General features: G+C 47.1%; 1 protein-coding gene across 4 annotated transcripts in view; it reads right to left on the reverse strand.

Annotated features, from left to right (window-relative positions):
• Nucleotides 1-1,983: 1,983 nt before the first annotated feature.
• The window catches only part of RABGAP1 (RAB GTPase activating protein 1), a 96,586-nt gene continuing 73,371 nt past the window's right edge, over nt 1,984-25,198 (reverse strand). For all 4 annotated transcript variants that reach the window (XM_015418441.1, XM_015418438.1, XM_015418439.1 and 1 more), the window contains exons 16-26: nt 23,798-23,923; nt 21,740-21,883; nt 19,616-19,657; nt 18,806-18,934; nt 14,069-14,161; nt 13,249-13,359; nt 9,595-9,699; nt 8,428-8,511; nt 8,263-8,334; nt 5,619-5,816; nt 1,984-3,700 (exon numbers count right to left, since the gene is read on the reverse strand). In XM_015418441.1, the coding sequence (XP_015273927.1) occupies nt 3,578-3,700; nt 5,619-5,816; nt 8,263-8,334; nt 8,428-8,511; nt 9,595-9,699; nt 13,249-13,359; nt 14,069-14,161; nt 18,806-18,934; nt 19,616-19,657; nt 21,740-21,883; nt 23,798-23,923 (1,227 nt within the window). In that variant the 3' untranslated portion in view covers nt 1,984-3,577. The remainder of the gene's footprint in view (nt 3,701-5,618; nt 5,817-8,262; nt 8,335-8,427; nt 8,512-9,594; nt 9,700-13,248; nt 13,360-14,068; nt 14,162-18,805; nt 18,935-19,615; nt 19,658-21,739; nt 21,884-23,797; nt 23,924-25,198) is intronic.

Consider the following 25,198-nt stretch of genomic DNA (forward strand, 5'->3'; position numbering starts at 1 on the left):
AAGCAACAGCGCCTCCTGCCCCAAGCTGGCCTCTGAGCTATTCTGAAGCCTGCTAAATCTGATGGGAAGCAGACTCCTAAGCACTTAGCAATAGCGCAGGTAGTGCAAGCAGCATTTCTAAGAAGTCCCACAAAGAAACTGAACACACCTTTGAAGCAAGCACTTCAGTCTGGACGGCAAGGAAATGGAAATAGTATAGTATGAAAGTGAGGGCATCATGTGACCCACAAAGCAGCCTAGGTTCAATTCTACATGCTGCCTGAAGCTGCAATGATTGCAAAAAAGTTCTGATAAAATGCTGATTATAGGACCTAAGGATGGCTGGGGCATCAACATAAACACCAGTAATTGCTGACCAGACAGTTAAATGAACAGAAATGGTGTGCTGCCTTCCTTGGAATAGACATCCATGCCATTTTCTTGCCCACATGAACACTCCCAGCCAGTGTTCCCTCTAAGCTGAGTTAGTGTGAGCTAGCTCACAGTTTTTTAGCCTCTGGCTCACACATTTTTGTCTTAGCTCAGAAAGGATGGCTCCAGAGCAAACTAATTTATGCAGTTGCCAAATCGCTCGCTCACAGCTTTAATGCCAGTAGCTCACAAAGTGGAATTTTTCCTCACAAGACTTCACAGCTTAGAGGGAGCATTGCTCCCAGCCACCCTTAAGCATGTGCAATATGGATAACTGCAGTATGTGAATGAGATTATGGATATGTTTCCCTGACTGCAACCACTGAAGCATTAGATTCCAAGACACGTTCCAGAGACCTCTTGAAATGTTCCTCATTGGTCAGGGCAAGTACACAGTTGATGGGGCCTGGCCCTGTTTAAATTATGACACTGAATAAAGGTTTTTAAGGCCATGTAATGATGTAAGGATTAGAACTTACAGATCTCAAAGCTTTCATTAAGTGCAATCAAGCTGTATGTTTTTACAGGTTAGTTGCAGCCTGTTTGGGCTGAGCATTAATTAAAAGCACCTGGTGGCCCTGACCAGGGCATAAGATTGCTTTTATCTGATTGTCAGCTATTGGAGGGTGGCAATACCAGATAGTACGTGCATACGTCGAGGCCTTGGTGACTGGTGGTATGATTACCCGGCAGAGGGAAGCCTGCAAGTATTTGATGTCTCAGAGATTCAGCCTCTGCCCAGCACAAGTAGTTGGGAGGGTTTTTTTTTTTTTTTTTGCCATTGTCGTGATTTAAGAGTGATTCCTGCATAGCAAGCACTCCTTATTGCTTGAATGATTGAATAAAGGCAGAAGCGGTTTTTAATCTGCTGTGTCGGGAGTAGTTGCTGAGTGTCTGTTTACATCCTCAAAGGGGACCCAGGGAGAACCCCCAGGTGGCTGTGAGTTCAGCACCTGAGAACGGGAGAGGGACTATCCTTGGCCCAGACAAGTGACTAGAGAGTTCTGCTTATTCAAGGGAGAGAACTTGAATCCCTCTATACCATAAAGTTCTCCAGGTGGCCAAGGTTTCATTGCAGGGTGTTGCTTGGATAAAAGGAGATATGAAATGTAAACCACTCTGTAGGCTGAAAAGAAGGTAGTCTCTGCCTTTGACTTCTGGACACGCTGAGCTGTGCATCGACAACCTGCCTTAAAGGACTAAGAAGAATGTACAAGGCTTGCTGATGGGCAGGGGGAGTATAAAGCAAGAATCTGCATGTGCGGAGAGAGACTGGTGGTGTTTTATGTACACACCCGAACTTCCATTAATGAAAGGAGGGAGGACTATGGAAGAGTCATATGGCGCTTGATTTGAAGGTGCTTCTGTTGGATCAGTTTCTACTGGACAGTTTGCTCTCTCTGAGCTAGATGATCTGCAAAGCCAAACAGTTGTTTTCTTCTTCTGGTGTCCTTTGTGTATGCTGCATGTTTTAGTATTATTTTCATACCATTGGGGAAGATTATGCCACGCCCCCCTGAGTGCTGCAAAGTATCCAGCAAATAATATTGCAGTTAAAAGTGAAATGAGGCCAACAGAGTTGTAATCCAATTTTACTAGTTTATATCTCAATCCATAAGATCTACACACTGTGACTAGTCTACTACAATGTCCACACGTCTATTATTGATGGAGTTACAGTCTTTTTTGGTATTAAACAATAAAGATAATTCATGTACACGGTTAAGGAGGGGGGGAGGAGACCCTCAATGCCAGGGCACTGCAGGGCCTCGTCTCTTGTCGTCTCAGATTGCATTAGCTAGCATTAGTCTGGTCAACAAGAAAAATAAAAGTAGAAATACAAATCTCTTTATATACAAACCAGTGCCTTGTATTGTAACCAGCTTATACTCCACACGCTTGACACAAAAAAAAGTTTATCGGCTGATACAATAGATATTTCAGCATAGCACAAACCAGTATAAATTAAAAAAAGAGAGAGAGACGTACAAAGGTGCAAAAACCTCCATTCTACAGCTTTTCTGGTGAGAAGTTTTGGACAATCTAAGCGCTCAGAAATCCAAGCAGCGTTAGCACCTACCAGTGTGGCTACAAGAAGTGGGGGTGGGGAGGAACAAGCTCAAGCACCAGTCCAGCCAACAGAGCTGCCAAAACGGGTTTCCAAGAAAGCCCATTCAGAGACTGAAGGACAGATTCTTGCTGCAACAGCTAAAGTAGCAGCTTCCATCGCTCCCTATCTTGGTTTCTTTTCTTCTCTATGTGCAAAACTTTTAAAAAAACCAACCCTACAAAAACCTGGAAGCAGAAAAGCGTACGAAACACACAAAGGTTGTTTGTTTTTTTAAAAGAGAAACTCGCCCCACACAAATTATGTATGAAGCAGCCTGTTTCAAACTAGAGACTGAAATGGTTGAGGTGTGTTATATGGCTCTGAGTGAGACTCACGTGTAAAACAGACCTTGCTGAGAATTCTGACAATGCTCATCTTTAATTCTGAAAGAAGACCCAGCAAGGAGGGGGGAGGTGCTTAAAAAAAAAAAAAAAGACTCTCCCAGAGTTGCATAGAATTGATTAGTGACAGAGAAAGACACACCGGACAGACACGGGTAGGTGCATACACACATTAAGGGGTGGGTTTCCTGCAAACCATGCAAACTCCCCACCGGCTAGCTTTTGGGGTGGGAGGGGGAAGGTCTGGTCTCTGGCACTGAAGTAACTTCTGGTTAAGAGTTGTCTTTTTTTTTGTTCCTTTCAAATAAAATCTTTTTAAAAAGTTATAACTGTAAAAAAATCTCTCGTCTGTAAACTTAAGTTAGAGGTTTTGGTAAGTTCTCGTACCTACTCCTGTGAAAAGAAAGCCTGCAGCCAGACTGTAGAATGGAGTGTTTTCTCCAAAAAAGAGCTTCGATCTACAGCTACACCCTCTGGTTAAATAATCAGTAGTATGAAGATCCCACAATCTGTGACAAGCCTTGCGCCCGAATTTTGCGCCCATCTTTTTTGTCACTGACCTGTGGAAAAGCCCTGACATGCGCTGTGTTTCTAGGGTCTATGTACATTCTGGTCCTCTCTCCCCTGTGGCATCTGGCCAAGGAAGGCAACGTAAGGCAGAAGGTGTCTAGCAGAAGGCGAGCGTCACGTGCCGCCTCGGAGAGTTGCCGACCCTTCAGCACGTCTCTTTCCCCTGGACGCCCGTCACGGTCTTGATTGAACTCAGTGTCCTGTTGAACCACGTCTTCCGAGAGGCCTGCACCTCATTCAGCGCCTGCCCCAAGTCATGCTCCAGATCCTGAAAAACAGCAGGGAGAAACGTAAGCCCTGTCCCTGCTTACCAGGTAGCAATGGCTGCTTCCCTCAAATAACGTGCACACGATGTGCACTGTTCTAGCCACCTTCCATACCATCTTAGACCACTTGGCACATAACCACGGGACAGAGTGATATCCCCAAACCTAGCAAATTAATTCTGAAAGGGCAAATGACCTCCTCCCCGCCACTAAAGAACTGGAAACTTGTATTCAATTTTCAGATAATTTCACAATGGAGAAAAAGGAAGCTTGAACACACACACACAAAGCTACCTTATACTGAAACAGACCCTTGGTCCAAAGTCAGTGTTGTCTACTCAGACGGGCAGAGGGTTTTCACATCATATCACCAGGTCCATTTAACTGGAGAGGCCAGGGACTGAACATGGAACCTTCTGCAGGACAAACAGATGCTCTGCCGCTGAGCCATGGCCCCTCCCCCAGTCACAGGTTTCACATCTGTGACCAGAGACCTGGAGTAATTATGATTTCCCAAAAACGGGAGATATACAAACTACACATGGAAGGAATTATTTTAGGATTCCCTTCAAAAGTTGTTTTTCAAGTTGGGGGGAGTTTATGAATCTCAGGTGGTCCGTCCCCCTCCCACCCCCGAAAAATACAAGGATAAGCAAAGTTCTCATATCAAATACCACAAAGAACTTTATGAAAAAGGAAAGCATGGGGACCTGTAAAAAGTAAAGGTAAAGGTTCCCTTGCTCGAAAGCCAGTCAAATCCGACTCTAAGGTTGTGGTGCTCATCTCCGTTTCAAAGCTGAAGAGCCAGCGCTGTCCGAAGACGTTTCCGTGGTCATGTGGCCGGCATGACTAAACACCAAGGCACACGGAACGCTGTTACCTTCCCACCGAAGTGGTACCTATTTATCTACTTGCACTCTCTTGCTTTCGAACTGCTAGGTTGGCAGGAGCTGGAACTAGAGACGGGAGCTCACTTCATCATGCGGCACACTCAGGTCTTGAACTGCTGAACTACTGACCTTCCTCAGCCTGCAGTTCAGCGTCTTAACCACTTGAGCCACTGCAGCTCCTTGTATGGGGACCTGTAGCCCCACTCCAATCACCAAAACTGCAGGGCAGAGCGCAACAGTCCACATCTAAAGTTATATCTCATTTGGCCTGAGTCAGGAAAGGAAGAGGGAGAGCGGAAGATGGCCGGAATGGATTTGGCAAGTCCCTCACAGGAGGAGTATTTATGGCATTAATTGCTGCACAGAAGGGTGGGGTCCTCGTGCCAGCTCAAGCACATCCTGGAACAGGCCCACTGAGCCCTGCAACAGTGAGGTACTTGAACCTGCGTCCAAGAAATTCCGGTAACTTGGATAAAAGGGGGTGCAAAGTGAACAGCAAAAGAAGTTATGGCAGATGCTGGGGACAAGCCAGGGAGGGTTCGTAAGATCTCGTCTGTCCTGGTGGCTGCTTAGAGAGACCCAGGAAGGGAGGTCTCTGTAAGCAGCAGCTCTGGAAACCTGCCCAGCTGTTCACACCAAAGAGCATGGTCTTTAATGTTTCATCAGAACACAGCCAACATTAAAAAGATTCTAGCCCATGGTTAGAGAAACAGCTGAAGGTGTGCATTAACAGTTTCCACGTGAGCTTAGAAAACTGTGACAGCCTTGGAGAGGCATCTTTTGGGCAATGCCAAGAATCCCTATTTCTGCCCTATCCTCACTTTAGAAACAACATTACATAGAGGAATCCAGAAACTGCAATCGTCTACATTGTTCATGCAGACCAAAGAGCTTAAGTTTCTCAGCTGAAAAACTGTGATTTTCGTTACAAATGCGCATTTTGTTTCCTAAGTTCCAGCTGGAGGCGGACAGTGGTGGCTTACAGGGCCCCCCCCCACTCCACACTCACTCCAGCAGCAATGTTCCATACCTGTATTTTACACTCTGCTTCCACCAACTGAAGCTTGGTTTGGGCCAGCTCCAGTTCCATTTCCCGCAGCTGGTTCTTGAGTGCCTCCTTCTCTTCATCTGTGTCCTCATCGGAGCCCTGCCTGGCAGCGCTGGCCACCTTCACCCGCCCTTCCTTATTGAAGAACTCCCGGCAGCGCTCACAGTCATCCACTTTTTGCTGAAACCAAGATCAGACTGTGAGCCGCTGTCTGTCTCTCCTCCTGGTAATTGCCAGTGGAATTTCTAAAAACCAGTCACTTGCCTCCTAAGCCACAGAAGGAATGCAGACCTGCTCATCACAGCTCTCAGTGCCAAATGCAATACACCCCCCCCCTCAGCAACACACCATTCTGTTTTGCTTACAGTCTTCTGTAGCCAGCCCTGACCTGATAACATCCCACTGCCTTATTTTGCCAAAATCGTAACAATGATGCATTTTCATTTTACTGTTCTTGCCGAGTCCCCCTTTTCCATCTCATTGTGTCTATAGCAGTGTTCCCTCTAAGCTGAGCCAGTGTGAGCTAGCTCACAGTGTTTTAGCCTCCGGCTCACCCATTTTTCTCTTCGCTCAGGAAGGAGGGCTCCAGAGCAAACTAAGTTTATGCAGCAGCCAAAATTGCTCGCTCACAACTTTAATGCCAGTAGCTCACAAAGTAGAATTTGTGCTCACAAGACTAAGCTGTGGAGCTTGCGAGGGAGTACTGGTCTATAGCACCAGAAAACGTGTATGATATACAAGGTACAAGAGCTTTGCTCCAAGGAGTTTACAATCTAAACTTCTGACGTAGGAACAAAAGGGAGGGGGGATAGAGGCAAGGAGAAAGTCCCAGGGTACACAGCAGCCACCCTATGGAAGCCAGTGTGGTACAGCAGTTAGAGCTTCAGAGTAGGGTCTGCAAGACCCAGGTTCAGATCCCCATCTTGCTGTGGAAGCTGACTGGGTGATTTTGGACCAGTCACATAATTTCAGCCTAACCTACCTCACAAGATTGTTGTGCAGATAAAAAGGAGGAGAAAATAATGTATGCTGTTTTGGTTCCCACTGTGGAGAACGTTTCCCTAGGTCGAGGCTGCAGGGGAGAGGGGTGGAGATGGAAAGCTAAAGACAGAGGGGCAGATAAAGGTAGGTTTGGCTGTTGGGTGGGGAGGAGACTGTTGTTATTCAGTCGCACAGGCAAGTCCGACTCTTCGCGATCCCATGGACCACATCACGCCAGGCCCTCCTGTCTTCCACCGTCCTCTGGAGTTTGCTTAATTTCATGTTCATTGCATCGGTAACACTGTCTAACCATCTCATCCTTTGCCGTCCCCTTCTTCTTCTCCCTTCAGTCTTTCCCAGCATCAGGGTCTTCTCCAGTGAGTGCTCCCTTCTCATTTGGTATTTGAGGCCAAAGTATTTGAGCTTCAGTATCTGGCCTTCCAGGGAACAGCCAGGTTTGATTTCCTTTAGGATTGACTGATTTGATCTCCTTGCAGTCCAAGGGACTCTCAAGAGACAGGGTTTGCCAACTCCAGGCTGGGAAATTCCTGGACATTTGAGGGGTGCAGCCTAGGGAGGGTGGGGTTTGAGGAGGGGAGGAACATTCAACCAGTATAATGCCATAGACTCCACCCTCCAAACCAGCAATTTCCTTCATGAGAACTACCATTGCCAACCTCCAAGTGAGGGCTGGGGAATCACCCAGAGTTACAGCTGCTCTTCAGGTGACAGAAATTAGTTCCCCTGGATAAAATGGCTATTCTGGAGTGCAGAGTTTATGGCATTATACCCTGCTGAGGTTGCTTCGCTTCCCAAGCCTTCATCCTCAAATCTCCAGGAATTTTCCAGCCTGGAGCTGGCAGCTATAAGGGGAACTGATCTCTCTAGGTGGCAGATCCATTGTGATTCCTGGAGAGCTACCACTGCTGCTGGGGGGAGGAGCAGGCAGGAGGGCTGGGAGAGTGATGGGGCCAGAACGAGGGAGTGATGGGGTAGGGGGCTGAAAGTGAAAAGAGTGATGAGGTGGGGAGGCAGAAAAACAAAGAGAGTGATGAGGGGGCAGAAAGCGGGAGGAAGTGACATGCACAGAAGAGAGAGAAAAGGGGTGGCAGAAGGGAGAAAGAGTATGAGACAGCTCAAGGGAGAGGGAAGGTAGCAAAGGTGGGGGGGGGAATGGGATAGCTTGTTTGTTGCGGCTCCCCACTTGTTCTACAGTAACATCCATGTCACTTGCTTCAACTTCTGATCTATTCACATATCTCAAAAACCCACATGGGGAAGGGGGGAAAATCAGAAAAGGTAAAAAGAATCAAGAATCCCTGCAGAGTCCAGGGGTCTTCTTTACAGAAAACACTGCAGGGTAATCTCTGGTGACTTATTTATTTGAAACTGTGATCGCCCCCCTCCCCCCCAAACCAAACTCTGGCTTTCTACAATGTTCTCAAGATTGGATGCAGAGGTCTGTATGAGGGGGCAAGGGGGACCTGGACTGAGTCAAGTTAACAGGGAAAACCCATGGCATTGTCTTTAAAGGCAACAGTCCCAAGGCAATAACCTCAGGCAGCATTCTGCTGGGAATAAAAACCTTTGTGCTAACCCAAATCCCCCTCCCCCCCCCCCGCATTACTGTAGCAAAGGCCCTTACCCGGATCTTCTCGATTTCAGCTTTGTTTGCCGTCTGCTGTTTCTCCAGCCTCTCGCTCAACTGGGAGCAGATCTACCGAGACATATTTTTTAAAAGCATTACATTTCTGGAATGGCAGAGGCTGGGGCCCGCCACCTGCCCAGGCGAGAAACCGTGAGCGCTCACCTGCTTGTAGTCTCCTATGATGGAGCTGTTCTTTTTAATCTCAGACTCTGCCTTGTCCAGTTCGCGGCGACACATTTCCTTCAGCTACATCAAAAAAGGAGTTGGGGTGGAGTTCCAGTTTATTTGTGGCCACGAGAAACCACAGACAGCATCCCCCAGCCTGCAAGTCCCTCATACAACCCATTCTCCCGTTTTTCTTCTGAGGTCCTCACAGTCAACGTCTCCCTTCTCTCGCTGGGAGAGAACAGCCTTGGTAGAAGGGCTGCCATGAAGAAGAACTGCCTGCACCCGGAGTACTTTTGAGGCACGGGATCATTTCCCAGGACACAGCTACCTGTGCTGTCAGTACAGCATTTTACCATGGGGGCTTTGACTCTCCATGAGCTGGCCACCGTGAATAAGTCATAGTGGTGCTGCTTTAAAAGATATGGCACACAAGAAGTCCTACTGTAATTTTCTTTACAGTCCCCAGGTGACCCCGTAGGGTTTTCAAGGCAAGAGACATTCAGAGGTGCTTTGCCACTGGCTGTCTCTCAACTCTGGACTTCATTAGTGCTCTTCCATCCAAATGCGAACCCTGCTTAGCTTCCGAGATCTGGTGAGGCTGGGCTAGCCCGGTCCATCTGGGTCAGTGATGGCGAACCTTTTAGAGACCGAGTGCCCAAACTGCGACCCAAAACCCACTTATTTATCGCAAAGTGCCAACACGGCCATTTAACCTGAATACTGAGGTTTTACTTTAGAAAAAACAACTCATACAATTAACTTAAGATGATCCAAACAAAGTAAGGAAAGCAATCCCAAATGCTTTCATTTACTTAAAATTATTTGGCAGAGAATTTGACACTTTAATGATGGTCTGGGCCTGGCTGGGGCGATGGCACACGTGCCCACAGAGAGGGCTCTGAGTGCCACCTCTGGCACCCGTGCCATAGGTTCGCCACCACTGATCTAGGTCAAAGTTCTTGGAAATTGCTAATGGGCTGTTTGGCTGGCATTGCCCAAATTGCAGAAAATCTCCTGAAGGCACTGCTGGGGACTGGAATCCTCTCTCAGCCCATCCCCTCGCAGCACCTTGCTCTCCCCTCCCCTCAGTGCACCTTTCAAAAAGGCAGAAGGGAGCCTAACCCTCCGCCCCACCACCATGCAGCCCAGTGAGCCCCAAACCTGAGCTGACTCCTCCTCCAGGCGTCTTTTCTCATCTTCGGCATCGATCAGCTTCTGCTTAGTCATCAGCAGCTCCTTGTTCAGTGCATCTGCCTTTTCCTCTGCCTGGTACCCAAATGCAGAAAAGCCAATCGTGAGGGGAAGGTCTTTCCAGCAACAGAAGCATGCTGGATTCTGGCAAGGCCCACAGGCTGCCAGGCACTGCAGCATAGGAAGCATGAAAGTTAAGGGACGGGATGCCAGTCATCCCCCCCAGAGGAGAAGGGGTGGGGGCCAGTGGATGAGCAAAAGGTCTGGCTGGTTATCTGGCACTTCCGTTTTCACACTGACTAACTCTGGTCTAGGCAACCTGATCTCCCTTGGTTAGGCATTCAAGCGCCTTGCACTTTCAAGATGAAAACTGAGGACATGAATAAAGAACAGCCACCTAGAACGCATACAGAGCACTGCCAACGCCAAGTGTTCAACACTTTCTCTGCTACATCCCCTCAGAAGCCTCTTTATAGGCATTTCTGTACAGATTGCTGTGGGAGGCTGAAAGGAGAGCGTCACTCTGAGGCCGCCCAGAGACCTTCTGGCTAAGGTGAGACTTGTTCCAAGGATGTTCTGCCAGCACGTTTTACCGCTACGCTTTGATCTGACACTGGAAGTAGAATAGCACAGTCTGATTCTATGCTTGCAGAAGCAGTGACAAAAACTGGTCTGGAAAACCAACACCATTTCATGTTTCTTCTGGTCAAGTCTGGCACCTTTGCCGAGTTTTCTTGTTTAGAGCACACCCATTAATGGCAGTGCTGCTCTATGGCTCAGGACGTCCAGCAGTTTCCTCTGAAATATGCATTTGCAGCAGCTTTGCCAGTCTGTAACCACAGAAGGCAGTGTTTGCATCCCACCTCTGACATGAATTCACCAGATGGTCTCAGAGCCAAGCTGCCACTCTCCCCTCCCTGCAGTCTAAAGACAACAACAGTGCTGGTACTCTAAAGCACAATCTATACGCTCAGCCCTTGTGTTATCATCATCATCATCATCAGACTGACTGGTTTTTCTCCCACCTTCTCCAAGACTGTCTTATTCTGACGTGTTTATGTCGGCACACCGAACTTCTCCATTGCTTGTTATTAAGCAGAGGTGGGGAGGGGAAGAATTACAGTTCTATGTGGGCTGTATGACTTCCCCCAGCCTTTTGCCAATAAACCCCACCATCTCCTCCATCCCCTTTAAGGTGCCCCATGAAACTTGGCTGTGGTGCAGAGAAAGGAGCGCAAGAGGGGATGAGTGCCTCAGCTAAGGAAAGGTCCCCCAAGAACCCCCCCCCCCCTGCCAAAAGATACCTGAAACGAAAGCCACACAACAGGCAGGGTTAAGAGGAGAAAGCTTTCCATTTTCAATGTAATAGCTTCAACTACTCTTCTTAGGGGGAGGGGGAAAAGCAGCCCATTGTGGTACCTTAGAGAGAAATTCTTGGGGGGGGGGAGATGTCCCTGAGATACTGAAAAGCAGATGCTTTATTCAGTAGGCACCCCTCCCACCACCATCAGGAGGACGCCATTTCCAGGATCTCTCTCTCCTGGCACTGGCAAGGCTGAGTACTCCCAGGCATTGTTTGCAAACATTAAAAACGACCCATCAGAATATCTTCCAGCATTCAGCCATCTAGGACTGTTGACCCATTGAAGAGAAATATGAATTCAATTAGCAGAATTAATCTAGGGACCTGCTGGCAAGGATCAAGCCACAAATGTCCCCTCCAGGGGGGATTCTGTTCGTTTCACAGAGCTGTTTCTGAGGATGGACTGCCAAGCCAAGCCCAGCAGCCGGTTTAAAGAGGCAGACGAAGAGCTTGGCTGGCTGGCTGCCTCGGGCAAATCATCCTAGTGTAACAGAATGGTCAACAGTAAGGGAGAAAATCCCTTTAAAGGCAGAATCACACTGGTCAGGTCCAGCACAGACAGTCACACCAAGGACGCGACTTCCAGCTGGCCACTTGCCAAACCCACTCCGGCTCTGTCACCACCGGATTCTTGGCCAGAGACTGCATACCCCAGACACATTTTAGGACTCTTTCAGTGAAATAATTCATTTGAATTCTGGAAGAAACCATGAACAGTCCGTGCAGCTTTTTAAATGCTGGCTTAACACAAGAACATAAGAAGAGCCATGCCGGGTCAGACCAATGGTCCATCTAGCCTCTCAGTGGCCAACCAGTTACACTGGAGGTCCAGCAACAGGGCACAGAAGCCAAGGCCTTCCCTGGTGCTGCCTCCTGGCACTGGTATTCAGAGGTTTACTGCCTCTGAACGTGGAAATTCCCTTTAACCACTATGGCTAGTAGCCACTGATAGACCTATCCTCCATAAATCTAACCCCCCTTTTAAAGCTTTCAATACCTGAGGCCGTCACTACATACCCTGGCAGCAAATTCCACATTTTAATCACTCATTAAGAAGTATTTCATTTTGTCCACTGCCAATCAACTCCATTGGGTACCCCAGAGTTCTAGTATTTGGGGGGAGGAAGAAAAAATCCTCTCTGTCCACTCTCTCTTTAAACCCCCCCCCCCATTTGCATTCCTCTGCAGATACGATTCACAACGGATGGAATGCATGTGCATTTTGTGCTTGGGTGGCCATAACAGAAAACAGAGCACAGGAATTGAAGATCTATGGGCAGCAAGAGCTCACACAACATGCTTTATAAGAACAAAGCTGAAATCTGCAGCCAGTACAGTAAACTTCCTTTGGAAGGCCACACACACAATTCATGATCCTCATGGCAAAGTTCTGTAGCACGTCAAGGCAATTATAAAGTGCTCCACATTCCCCCCCACACCTTTCTGTGGAATACCAGAAAACAAGGCTGCCAAAGAGGAGCAAAAAAAGCGGACATCAACCACACATACTCCCTTCCATGAGAGAATCTATCAAGTGTCACCGTGCTGGCAATGTTTCTCTCTCATCCTGGCACCAGAATCTGGTTAAGCTAAGCCAGCTGATGCAGTTTGTGCAGCCCAGCTGGAGATGTGACTCTTTACAACGAGGTGTTGAAAATGCTGAATGGAATCCAAAGACCTGCTGCCAAATTGGTGGAAAGCAGAGCCCTGGGCATCACTGAGGCACTGATGCTTATGCACCGAGTCAGTTCCCCCACCATGTACACACAAACAGTTGCATGAGCATGACATATGCCGTCCAAAATGCTTTTGAAGACAAGAGTGAGCACGTGCTGAACAAAAAGAAAGGGGAGTGATGGCAGCACATGACACAGTGAAGCAAGGCATGCGATAGAGGGCGGCTTGAGCACTTTCCCCCCTGTCAGCAAACTCAGTTTGCACTGGACATGAAAACCAGTTTCATGTCAGTTTAATGTTCACAGCTCCCAACCTAAGGACCCCAGAGAGGTGAACCCCTACAAGAAAGCTACAGAACCCTACTCAAGAATACAGAGTCTGGGGCAAGCCACAAGAGTTAAGCCACTTTAGGTCTGCAGAGGAGGATGACCTTTGTCATCAGAGTTCCAAATGAGCTCTTGGGCAGGCAATTCATACTCACTCTGCAGTAAGTTCCACAGGCCAGACATGCACTATGCTGAGAAGGAATACCCAAAAGAAGCTCCCAGGACCCCAAAGTGGTCAGCGACATGCCCGGCTCTTACATTGTCCAAGTCCTTCCTTAACGCGATCTTGCTGGTGACGAGCTCATGGGCCAGGTCATCATTCTCTTGCTCCAGCCTCATGTTCGCTTCTTGCAAGCGCCGGTTCTCCCGCTAAGTGGAGGCAAAAAACCAGCAGTTATGTTTTGAACCTGCTTTTTGCGGGCACTGAGTCTCACACCCGGTGCTAATATCAAGTTGGTTTGGCTTCGCCTGGGAATGCTCTCTGCAGATGGGAGACCCGTTCATTAAAACATACACCAATTATGCAGCTTGCTTTTTTTTTTTAAGATAGGTATTAACTTGCTGAATCAATTACTCATTACTTGGCTTTTTTGAGCGACTTCCACAGACAGCTCTCCCGTCATTGGGTGGGGGGAGGAGGATAAATTCCAGGGCCTAATAATTAATCAAGAGCCTAGGTTCCACAATGAATTCCCCTGTCCACAGCTTATCTTTTGTGAAACTGACAGCGCTATCATATGGGTATCAGCACAGGTCAATGGCTCCAGCAGCACCTGCCCTTCCCCTCACTCCTCATGCATTGGCTTGTGGGCTCTGGACCTTGGCATTCTAGTCAGCACCACAGCACCAGCCCATGCCCCCCTAGTCTTTTCATTAAATGAAACAAGACTGTACGTTCCGGTGGTCATCTACATTGAGTAAAAACAGTTTCTAGGTGACCAGGCAGGAAAGCTTTCAAGTCTAGTCAAAATGCCTGTAGGCTTCTAACTTAATTGTAAGGCTGCGTTAAAGCTCACCATATAAAAATAATATAACCACAAGATCTGAAGTAGGGCAAGCGCATCCCAGCACAACTTACCTCAAACCTTTCAATGGGATCCTCTTGCTGTGCTTGCTGCTCTCTCATGGTGTGGTACTCCCTTTCGTATTTCTTCAGCTTCTTCTGGCTGATCTAAAAAGTAAGCAGCATCTCAATTAATGTTGGTACAAAGAGCAGAACTTTTACTTCTTTCAAGAAGAAGCATTTAAGCCGTGTTCCAAATACTGCAGCGCAGTATACACATAATAAATGCAAGAATGCTAGTGGCAATCTAACTCTGACCTGGACCGTTCTCTGGTGGGCTTATGGTGATAAAAGTTTCCAATTTACACAGAGCTCATCATCGGACACAACAGGAAGACAACCAGCTCCATAAGCCATGTCAATACTTAGTAAGGCAGCCATAACAATCAGAGAAGAAGAAGAGAAGAGATTGGATTTATACCCCGCCCTTCACTACCCAAAGGAGTCTCAGAGCGGCTTACAAACTCCATTCCCTCCCCCTCCCCACAACAGACACCCTGTGAGCAATGCTCCCTCTAAGCTGTGGAGTCTTGTGAGCAAAAATTCTCCTTTGTGAGCTACTGGCATTAAAGTTGTGAGTGAGCAATTTGGCTACTGCATAAATTAGTTTGCTCTGGAGCCATCCTTTCTGAGCCAAGACAAAAATGTGTGAGTCAGAGGCTAAAAAAATGTGAGCTAGCGCACACTAACTCACCTTAAGAGGGAACACTGCCTGTGAGGTAGGTGGAGCTGAGAGAGCTCTGACAGAAACTGTTCTTTTTCAAGAACAGCTGTGCCAGAACTATGGCTTGCCCAAGGTCATCCAGCAGGTGCAAGTGGGGGAGTGGGGAATCAAATCTGGTTCTCCCAGATTAGAGTCCATGCACTTAACCACTACACCAAACTTTGAGCACCTTCGCTATGAGGAAAGGCCAAGGGGTTTGGAGCTTTTTAGTCTAGAGAAAAGACAAGCAAGAGGGGATGTAAAATTATGCTCACACAACCCCACAATTATGGCAGAAGATTCAGGACAGGCAAAGGGAAGCCCTTCACTCCCAAAGTAATGCTTGTAAAATTCACTGCCAAGGGAGGTACTGATGGCTACTTGTTTAGTTAACTTTAAAAGGGGATTAGACAAATTCATGCAGAAGAGGGTCATCAGTGGGTGTCACCCAATAACCATTAGTTTAAAGGAAAACTCCATGTTCAAAGGATATTAAAATTTCTGAATATCATTGATGGAGGGAAAAACAACAGGAAGGATTTGGCTTCTGCGCTCTGCTTGTAGCCCTAACACAGACTTCCAGTTGGTCACAGCATAGGACAGGATGCTGGAAGTGGACTGATCACCGGTCCGATCCAGCATAACTGATCTCATGTTCTCATGCCTTAGAAGCTACTCAAGCAAATTCCACAAGCCCCAAAACACCTCAGAGATGGTCTCTTCCTCCTTTCCTAACATCCTGACACAATCTTGTAGATTTGCCCAACTCCATCTGTGACCAAAGTGTGGGCAGGAAGGATATGTAGGTAGACATCTCTTGGGAGATTGCCCAGTAACTACACAACTACTGTCCACCTCAAGCCCTACTCCTAGCTTACCCTAAAAACAGACCAGAAAAATGTCATAGAGAAACACTATATATATCTCTCTCGTCTGTGTGATGGAGTTCTGGGCTGAGTTCCGACTGGCTCTGAAGCTTCAGGCTGTGTATTATTTAGCCTGACTTCATGTGTTGTTGATCTGCAATCCAGGGTGGTGAAGTAAGAGAAAACCCGAGTAAAATATTAGAAAGCCACTCAAGTATCAATATCAATGAGCCTCGATTCATATGCCAGCTTGGAAGCTGGCCAGGTGGCTGCGGTGTAATTTTTTAAAGGTTCCTACATACACACAGAAAGAGAGCTACATATATGCCCTTGTACAAGCAGAGAAGCTGAAACTGTTGAGCCTGTTTTGTTGCACTGCCCTTTAGATGGTGATATCAGACACACTTTTATTACTCCTACACTCCAAAAAACTCCTGGTAGATTAGATGAATTGTGTACTTCCCTTCTTCTCTCAGACAGCGATCCTTGAGTTATGGATACAGTCACGATGTTGTGCCGCAGCTAGAGTTTACCACAGTTATGCATTGATTTAATGAATGACATCACTATTTTCACATCATCTGTGTATTGGTTTTCATGTAAATATTTTTGGTATTGTGTGGATTACTGTGCTGGTTTATGACTGTTAATAAACAGAACAAATGAGGAAGGCTTCCATCTAGCAACTGGGCAAGCAAGCTAGCATGGTAAAGGTAAAGGTTTCCCTTGCTCGAAAGCCAGTCAAATCCGACTCTAGGGTTGTGGTGCTCATCTCTGTTTCCAAGCCGAAGATGTTTCTGTGGTCATGTGGCCGACATGACTAAACGCCGAGGTGCACGGAACGCTGTTCCCTTCCCACCGAAGCGGTACCTTTTTATCTACTTGCAATTTCTTGCATTCTAGAACTGCTAGGTTTGCAGGAGCTGGGACCAGAGACGGGAGCTCACTTGGGTCTCGAACTGCTGAACTACCGACCTTCCAGCCTGTGGTTCAGTGTCTTAACCACTTGAGCCACCACTAGCATGACACGCAAGCAAGACATATTGGTCCCAATCCCACCAGCAGGACACAGTTTAGGCTTATTCACAGGGTGGCTGTGAAGGCCAAAACAGCTCCCCCCCAGGAAAGGCACCACAGAACCAGGGGAGGCACACAACGAAGCAGCTCTGGTCTGGCACAGTGCTGGTCTGAGGGGTACGATTTACAAACACAGGAAGACAGGATCTAAGGATATGAACAGTCGTGTCAAACTTAGTCCTTTGGCTCCCTCTAGTGACATTCATGCAGAAGCATCTTTTCTATCAGCAAGAATGTCCATTTGTCACTACAACATGAACACAAGCACCGGGAACAGGCCTTCCCAACTGTCGAAAGGGATGGCAAAGAATGTGTACCAGCTACCTGTCAGAGCCAATTCTAAAGTTCTCATCATCTAGAAAAGATAACTGAATTGTCACTTGAGTGGCTGAACAGAACAAGAGTCACAGCCAACAAACTTCTGGGAGCATCAGAGTCAAACGTGGGTCAAAAGCAGGAGCAACGGTGCTTGGGTGACTCTTGGTCTAAGAGGAACTACCTGAGCCCCTCTCTGGGTAGACTCAAAGGCACTACCTCGTGTTTATGACCAGAAAGGAAGTGTGACATACTAGAGCCGAGGATGTCCTCCCTGTATTCCAGCCATGTCAGGTGCTCTCAGGCCCTTCTCTGGTGGAGACCAATATACAACAACTGTTCAGTAAGACCTAGCAACTAGCTTCGGCTGCAGTGCCTGCCTGGTATACTTCCCACTCGTGGCACAAAGGTATCCCCAAAGGCAGGCTGCTGAACCATGGGCTGAACAACGCTGCAACACCACTTCCTGGAACACACTCCCTTTTCCCAGCCACAACCTGTTTTGCGGCAAACTTGAACTCACTGCGGCTCAACCTTCCCTTACTGACCTTGCAAATCCTCGTTTCTTCTGCCGTTTTTACAGCAGCTATTTCATTATATGCAAACAGCTGCGGCGCCTCTCTTTCTCACAGGCAAAGTTGAGCGCAATGGCAGCACTGCTGATGGAAGCGGATGAGGAATGCATCCTCTCAGCACCACTGCATATTTCATGGACAGGCTCCATTTAAATGTTTAATGATCTACAGGCCCAGGGCTGCCTGCCTCATCTTCATCCATTCTGGTTGCAGTCCAGAGGCAAGAGGCATAAATCGCCAAGGCAGAGCACACTGTAGTGCAGTGGACGGGCGGAAGACAGGAATTCTGGGAAAGCCCTCGAAGTGCAACCCACCAGCATAACCACATGCTTAAGAGCTTAAACACTCAGCATGCCAAGGGAGGCCTTTGCACCAAAATGGCTGCTCCGGAGAAACCTGCAACCAAGACTCTAGACTTAAGAGTTGTCAGTTCTCAGACAGATCAGAAAGCTAACTCCAGTCATAAAGAACGCTCTCTCTACAGACTAATATTTTCTTTTTTCCCTATCGAGCTTCTGAACTACCAGCATAAAAGTAGTTAAAGGCCCGCTTTAAGAAGGGCTGGAGAACGGTTTCAAATGGTAATATACCACTGCCAGCGTTTTAGGTACTAGACATATTAAAGATAAAAAGGTTAAAAAAAGAGAAAATCCCTTAATTTACACAGACATAATTATTCCAAACACGATTTGGAAAGTTCCCCCCACTTCGAACTTGACCATATTTGAACAGGGTGAAATGGTGGAGGGGGGAAGAATCTGCAAGCTGGTTCATTAGCAGGGCTGTGAAGATGCATTCCAGGAGGGTCTACCCTCTTTACTAACTGACTACCATATTCTGATGCGGGCAATTATCTGAGATGGCATTAATCCCAAACAACTAGCTCCATAGAGAAACTGCAGATCCCAACACCAGAATCCGTGGAGGCCATTCTCCATAGGCACCCAGCTCCTGAATTTCACCCTCAGAAATCTCACATCACAGGGGGACAAAGATCAGAGCGGGGTCTGCCTTGAGGAACTGACTGAAGCTCGGGCAAGAGAAGATGCCTCCCAAGATATGCTTGATATGGTTGAGAGAGACCTTCCTGGCCCACAATCAGCACTTCATTTTTGGGACCACACTGGCCCCAGGCAACGCGCCTTGAAGCACTCGCATTCCATGTCTACAGAAGAGAGGTAAGCCCCCACAGGGCTCACTGCTTTTATCCATTTACCTTCATGCTGCAAGCCAACTCCATCAGCTTCTTGGCATTCTCCTCCGAGCGATATCTCTTGGGCAGCTGCACGCGAAAGAACTTTAAAGCCCCCTCAAAGTCTGTCAGAAGCAAGTCGTCCTTGGTAGTCTGCAAATGCAAAGGATAACAAGAAAGAATGCTTGGCAGCGGATCACACAGCCCAAAGGGGGAAAATGATAAGGAAATAAGTTTATTGTTTCTATAGGGGAGTACTCAGAAATATGTGACTCTGCGTGTGTGTGTGGGTTTTAAATCCATTTATTCCCCTAATTCGACTTCAGGGCATGATTCCCACAAGAAAAAAGCATGGTAGGTGGACCACAGGGGACACAATGTAGGATTGCCACTCAGAAAAAGATGAAGAACTGCTGAATTGTCACAGATCTTTTAACTGAAGGATGTAACAATCGCAGAAAGCTCTAAAGCAACTGAAGTAGAAACAGCATAGCCCCTCCCTTTTGCCAATGCTTCAGTTCCCATGGGCAAAAGATAGGAGCTGGACAACTAGAATCCCCATCCTGCTTCCAATCAGGTAAGAGCTTATCGCAAACCACCACCGCCCAGCCCATTCCAACACATACACACCAATCCCACCAGGATTTCATGCCTCTTTTTAATGTTCCATATATGAGCAAGATAATGGAGCAAATGAACCACAGCCCCCCAATGGTAAGCAACAGCCTCAGCAGAGTTCTGACTTCTTGAGCCCTTCCTGAGCTTTCAACAGCAGACACACACTGTGGTGCTCAGTATGATTTATGTGAATCAGCATCAAGGCAGAGAACTTACTTTTAGCAATCCAAGTGCAACATTAAAGATAACACTTATACCCTGTAGGGGGAAAAAAGGGAAAAGATCAGAATGAAAATTTATGGCTTGTCAGACACCCACATGTATCTGCATTCATGCCCAGCTGCTCTTTTAAAACTGGGTCATCTAAGAAGGGAAAGGTTGAGCAAACTCAGAGCTCGGGTGGGGGAGAGAGATCCCAGAAAGCATACACTGCAGAAGAATTCTGCAACCTGAATGATGTGCAGAGGTTGAGAGATCTGTGAAGTCCCCAGCACAAGGTGCAGAGAATCTGGACATCTGTTTTTATTTTATTTTATTTTCAGGAGCAAGTTTGTACCCCTCACTGTTGCAAACCAAGATCTGCAAGTGTGTAGACCAGCCTACCTGAGGGACCGCCTTTCCCCATATGTGCCCCCAAGAGCACTACGGTCCGGGACCCAGAACTTATTGGATGTACCGGGTCCCCAGGTTATCAAATTCGCAGTGACCAGGAATAGGGCGTTCTCGGTGGCGGCTCCTATCTGGTGGAACGAGCTCCCAGAGGAGATCAGGGCTCTGTGGGACCTAGCACAGTTCCGCAGAGCCTGCAAGACGGAGCTCTTCCGCCAGGTGTTTGAATAGGAGCCGCCACCATCACCATCATCATGCCATCATTACTATCTACGCCCTAGGCTTGTGGACAGGGTTATCAGATGTGGACACTCTGAAAGAGAACGGGACTTTTGACGACCATCTGGTTTTGGAGGCGAGCACCAATTACGGTTGTATCTGTATGATGTTTTAAGTGTTAATGCTATTTAATATTTTAATGTTTTTACTGTTTTACTGTATGTCTCAGCGACATACCGTGTAAGCCGCCCTGAGCCTACGGGGAGGGCGGGATAAAAATATAAATAATAAATAAATAAATAAATTACAGTCTGAGAAGTCAGAAGGCATTTCACAGCAAGACTGTCGCTGCTCTTCCCTGCACTGACAAATGGCGGGACCCACCTGGACACAGGAAGTGCAATCCCAAATGGGCAACTGAAGGAATGTAGCCATCTTGAAATGAAAGGGGAGCCACAGAACTGTGCTAGCAAGGGGAAAAACTACTGAGAATTAATTAATTTTGCTAATTAGCAAGTAAACAAATTATCAGAACTGCTTCCCTGGTTGCTGCTGCCTGCCTGAACATGCTTGGCTCATTTCTTTCTAACAAGCATGATTTCAGAGACACAGAGTTACACACTTTGACAAACAGTTCCTAGATCTTGAGACAGTTCATTGTCTCATGCAAGAGGGGCCGTACGAGCCATCTGCATGGTTGTAAGTCCCAGTGGAAAACACACTTCAGAGGATAGCCGTGTTGGTCTGCAGCAAAACAAGTAGGTTCAAGTAGCAGCTTAGAGATCAACAAGATTTTTGGGGTAGAACTTTTCAAGAGTCAAAGCTCCACTTTGTTGGTAGAAAATAAATTTGCCAGAATAACCTCCAGAAACCTCAGCACATATAATGGGGTATAGAGTCCACACTATGGCATTAAAAAGCTACAGCTCTTCCTCCAGGCCAAAGGAAGGGACTTACAAGGAAGTGGTTGGGTGACAACTGTCTCCACAGGCATGGTTCCTTAGCAGAAACCAAGCCATACCAACATCAAGGCGGTCATGGAGAATTAAGTGGCATTCTTAGTACCTCACTGTAGCAACTGGAAACAGCAACCAAATTCTGTTGGCACAGCTCACAGACCAAAGCTACCCCATAATTTATGCCCCAAGCTTCCCAGGATTTCTGAATCATTTCCTTCCTCTAACACCAATGGCTCTCACAGGAGTTTGATAGGAGTTAAGAGATTAGGAGGCACAAAGCTGGCCTCTTTCGACAGTGATTTAATGTTTGGAGACCCAGTAAGAGGTGACTAAGAAATTAAAGATTTTCTAATATGCAAAAATAGCCGGAAGTGTTTCGTTCCTACATGAAATGTTGAGAAAACGTAAAAAAACCCACAAAACACCCTGATCAACATTTTTTTCTTGAAAAGAACGTTCATGAAATTGCTTGAAAAGAAACTCCCACCTTGTTTCCTGAGTAAGGACCAGAACAACCAAATCTATATTCTCAAACCAACATAATGCCACATACCTCACACAACAGCAGGTCAATGATGTGGAAGACCATGTAAAGAGGGAATTTTGCTGTGAAAAGCGTGAGAAACCACTGGGAGGCATACATATGAGCTTCAAGGCTGATATCCAGGAAGTGGCTGTAGAGGTCAGGAATGTACTCCTTAAAAAGGAAAGGAAACCTTCACTTATCTGATCTGAGCAGCAACACAACACAATGCAAGGGGATATGACAGACACTTAAAGTATTTCATAAAACGGACTATGAAGGCAGCCTCAAAGATTTAGGTTGCTGACTGGACATATGAGATAAAAGTGTGATCATCAATACTTACTGGAGGCTCTCCAGGGTCCCAAACAGAGAAAAGGTCTTTCCAAGCAAGTGCAACATGAAATACCAGCATTGAACTAGGGACCTTCTAATGCGTAGAAGACACTTGATTACTGAGCTATGGGCATTAAGACAGAGCTGCCTCATACCCTTGGTCCGTACTCTGACCAGCAGTGGTTCTTTGGGGGCATTAGGCAAAGAAAGATCTGAACCAACATCACTTCACAAAATTGCCCCATGCCAAGTCTATTGTGACAGATGCTCCTCATCCATTCAGTTCTGGAGCTGGTAATCAGGTGCCAAATGGACCCACTCAGAAGACTAATATGGCTGATTGTGTTACCCGCTCTGGAGCTAATAATGTGTTCATGTCTGGTGGGCAGCAGCTATATAATATTTTAAAAGACACTGGTCATGGTGGCAGAAGTCCCTACATTGTCTGGAGAAAGACCACTGCTCAGATGTCAGTGACAAGTAAAACAGCTATCGCTGTGTAAATGTAGGCTGGAAAACTGGGCTAAAACAAATAAAATGAATTTTAATGGGGATAAATGTAAAGTTCTGCATTTAGATATGAAAAATCAAATGCATAATTATAGGATGGGGGAGACTTATCTTGGCAGTAGCATGTGCGAAAAGAATCTAGGGTCTTAGTAGACCATATACTGAACATGAGTCAGCAGTGTGATGCGGTAGCTAAAAAGGCAAATGCCATTTTGGGATGTATCAACAGAAGTCCAGATCTCACGAAGTGATGGTATTGCTTTACTCTGCTCTGGTTAGACCTCACCTAGAGTGTTTGCTGAGAGTCAAACACGACTGAATGGCTAACAACAAAGAGTATTGTGTTCAGTTTTGGGCACCACAATTTATGAAGGATATAGACAAGCTGGAACGTGTCCAGAGGAGGGCAGCAAAGATGGTAATGGGTCTGGAGACCAAGTCCTATGAAGAAGGTTGAAGGAGCTTGGTACGTTTAGTCTGAAGAGGAGATGACTAAGAGGTCATAGAGGATAGTGTGGAGTTGTTTTCTGTTGCTCAAGAAGGTCAGACCAGAACCAATGGGTTGAAATTAAATCAAAAGAGTTTTCAGTTAAACATTAGGAAGAACTTCCTGACAGAGCGAGAGCGGTTCCTCAGTGGAACAGGCTTCCTCAGGAGGTGGTGGGCTCTCCTTCTTTGGAGGTTTCAAACAGAGGCTAGATGGTCATCTGATAGCAATGTGAATTCTGTGAACTTAGGCAGTTTATGAGAGGGAGGGCAGGAAGGGTTGCATCAGTGCTCAGTTCTCATGGCCCTTTCTTACATGCACAGGGAAATGCTGATTGCCACTTTGGGGTCAGGAAGCAATCTTTCTCCAGGCCAATTTGGCCAGGGATCCTGGAGGGTTTTTGTTTCCCCCCTCTCTTCTGGGCATAGAGCAGGGTTCACAGGGGTTGTGGGGGAGGTATTTGTGAATTTCCTGCCTTGTGCAAGGGGTTGGACTAGATGACCCTGGAGGTACCTTCCAACTCTAAGATTCTATGATTCTGTACTCAAGACCAAGATGTGAGCTAGGCAGTCTTTGATTCAAATCTCACCACAGTCCACACAATGCCCCGAAGGCAATTCACTGTTATTAACAGAATGTCTGGATTTTGCACTGTAAAGTACACCCCACCCTTCCAAACAGAATCACATCCCTTAACGAAGACAGTTGGAGGAGAGACGTTTGCTCCCAGTTCAAGTATAGCAGACCACTCTTACCTGCATGAGACGTTCCAACTGGTAAAACTTGCAGTGCAAATCTTCAAAGTTTTGTTTGAAAAGTTCCCTGAGTCCATAGTCAAACATGATTTTGACCAGAACACTAAACGCCTGTTCTTCAGGCATCTGTCAAAGAGAGAACATAGCCGGCTGCCATTTTTTTTTTAAAGAAAGTAATCTAAACAGTCTCCTGCCTTCAGTCCTTCCCACTGGCATGCCCAGTTAACAACCTGACTCTAATGGGAAACGAAAGCAAGCAGCTCCCAAGACATCCACAAGCAGCCCCTCAGAAGGCACTCCAATTATTCTTCTGGCCACCATTTAACACCAACTCCTGCTGGTCAAGGGTGTATTCCACCAAAGCAAGGCCATGTTTTAGCTGCAGAGCAGTGGTCAGCTGCTAGGGTGACAGACTCATGCTGACCCAGAATGTTTGGCTCTTCCCCCAACAGGTTGCAACCAAAACCCTCCACCCAGGTCACGGGCCATTCTCTGTCCCAAAGCACTGGTTTCCCCCCAGTGTCACAAAAGTTTGTGATCCCCCTAGACCAACCTAACTTTGGTTCAAAAAGACAGCTCTTTTGAGGAAGATGGCTGCCAAGATGCTTGTCACTGCATACCAGAAACGAGCCTTTACCTACGCTATGGCCTTGAGACAAGCGTGCCCCGATTCTCCAAACCTGTAAGTGCTCTTTCACAGACAAACAGGTAATGCAGCTAAAATGTCTTGGGATTCAGCTCTATCTCTTGGAAGCAACATTAAAAACCAGCCCCAGACAGAGCTCTGCAATCCAAATGGCGTAAAGATAACTTCTCCCTAAACAAATAATCACTGTAATCCATATGACAGAGTTATGCCTGTTGGGGGACAAAGGGCTAGCAGCAGGGGGCTGCCAGGGCCTCAGGAGGCATGACTGCCACTGTCTGAACTGCTGTGGCACAGCATCAGTCACTATGACATCCTCCGGTTTTCTGGGAATGGGTCTCCTCTGGGCCAGCCTTGTTCACAATGCTGCACTCTCCTGTGCAGCACTGTGGTAGCCGTGGCTCCTCCTTTCCCACCTAATTCACACCAACGAGGAAAAGGGGCATTCTTTTCTTCTAGGCAGCCACAACTTGCCGGACGAGGTCCACCCCCAAAGGTGGCTTAATCCCTTAAGGAGGTCACTGGTGCAGCTCAGAGGGAGGGAACAGACAGCAGCACCTTCTATTTATCACTGCTAGAATTGGGCCCTCTGTGGCCCACCCCATCTTTTACCATTTGTAGTGTGCAGTACCCACCATCTGTAGCTGCGGCAATTCCTCCTCCCCCTTCCTTAATGCAGGAGGGAAAGGGCAAAGTGGCTATTTTTGACTGCTCACTCACCCACCCGGCTGCTTGTAGGAACAAGAGGAGGGGGG

Source organism: Gekko japonicus, unplaced genomic scaffold, assembly GCF_001447785.1.
Source record: "Gekko japonicus isolate JY-2015 unplaced genomic scaffold, Gekko_japonicus_V1.1 scaffold127, whole genome shotgun sequence".
Lineage (NCBI taxonomy): Eukaryota > Metazoa > Chordata > Lepidosauria > Squamata > Gekkonidae > Gekko > Gekko japonicus.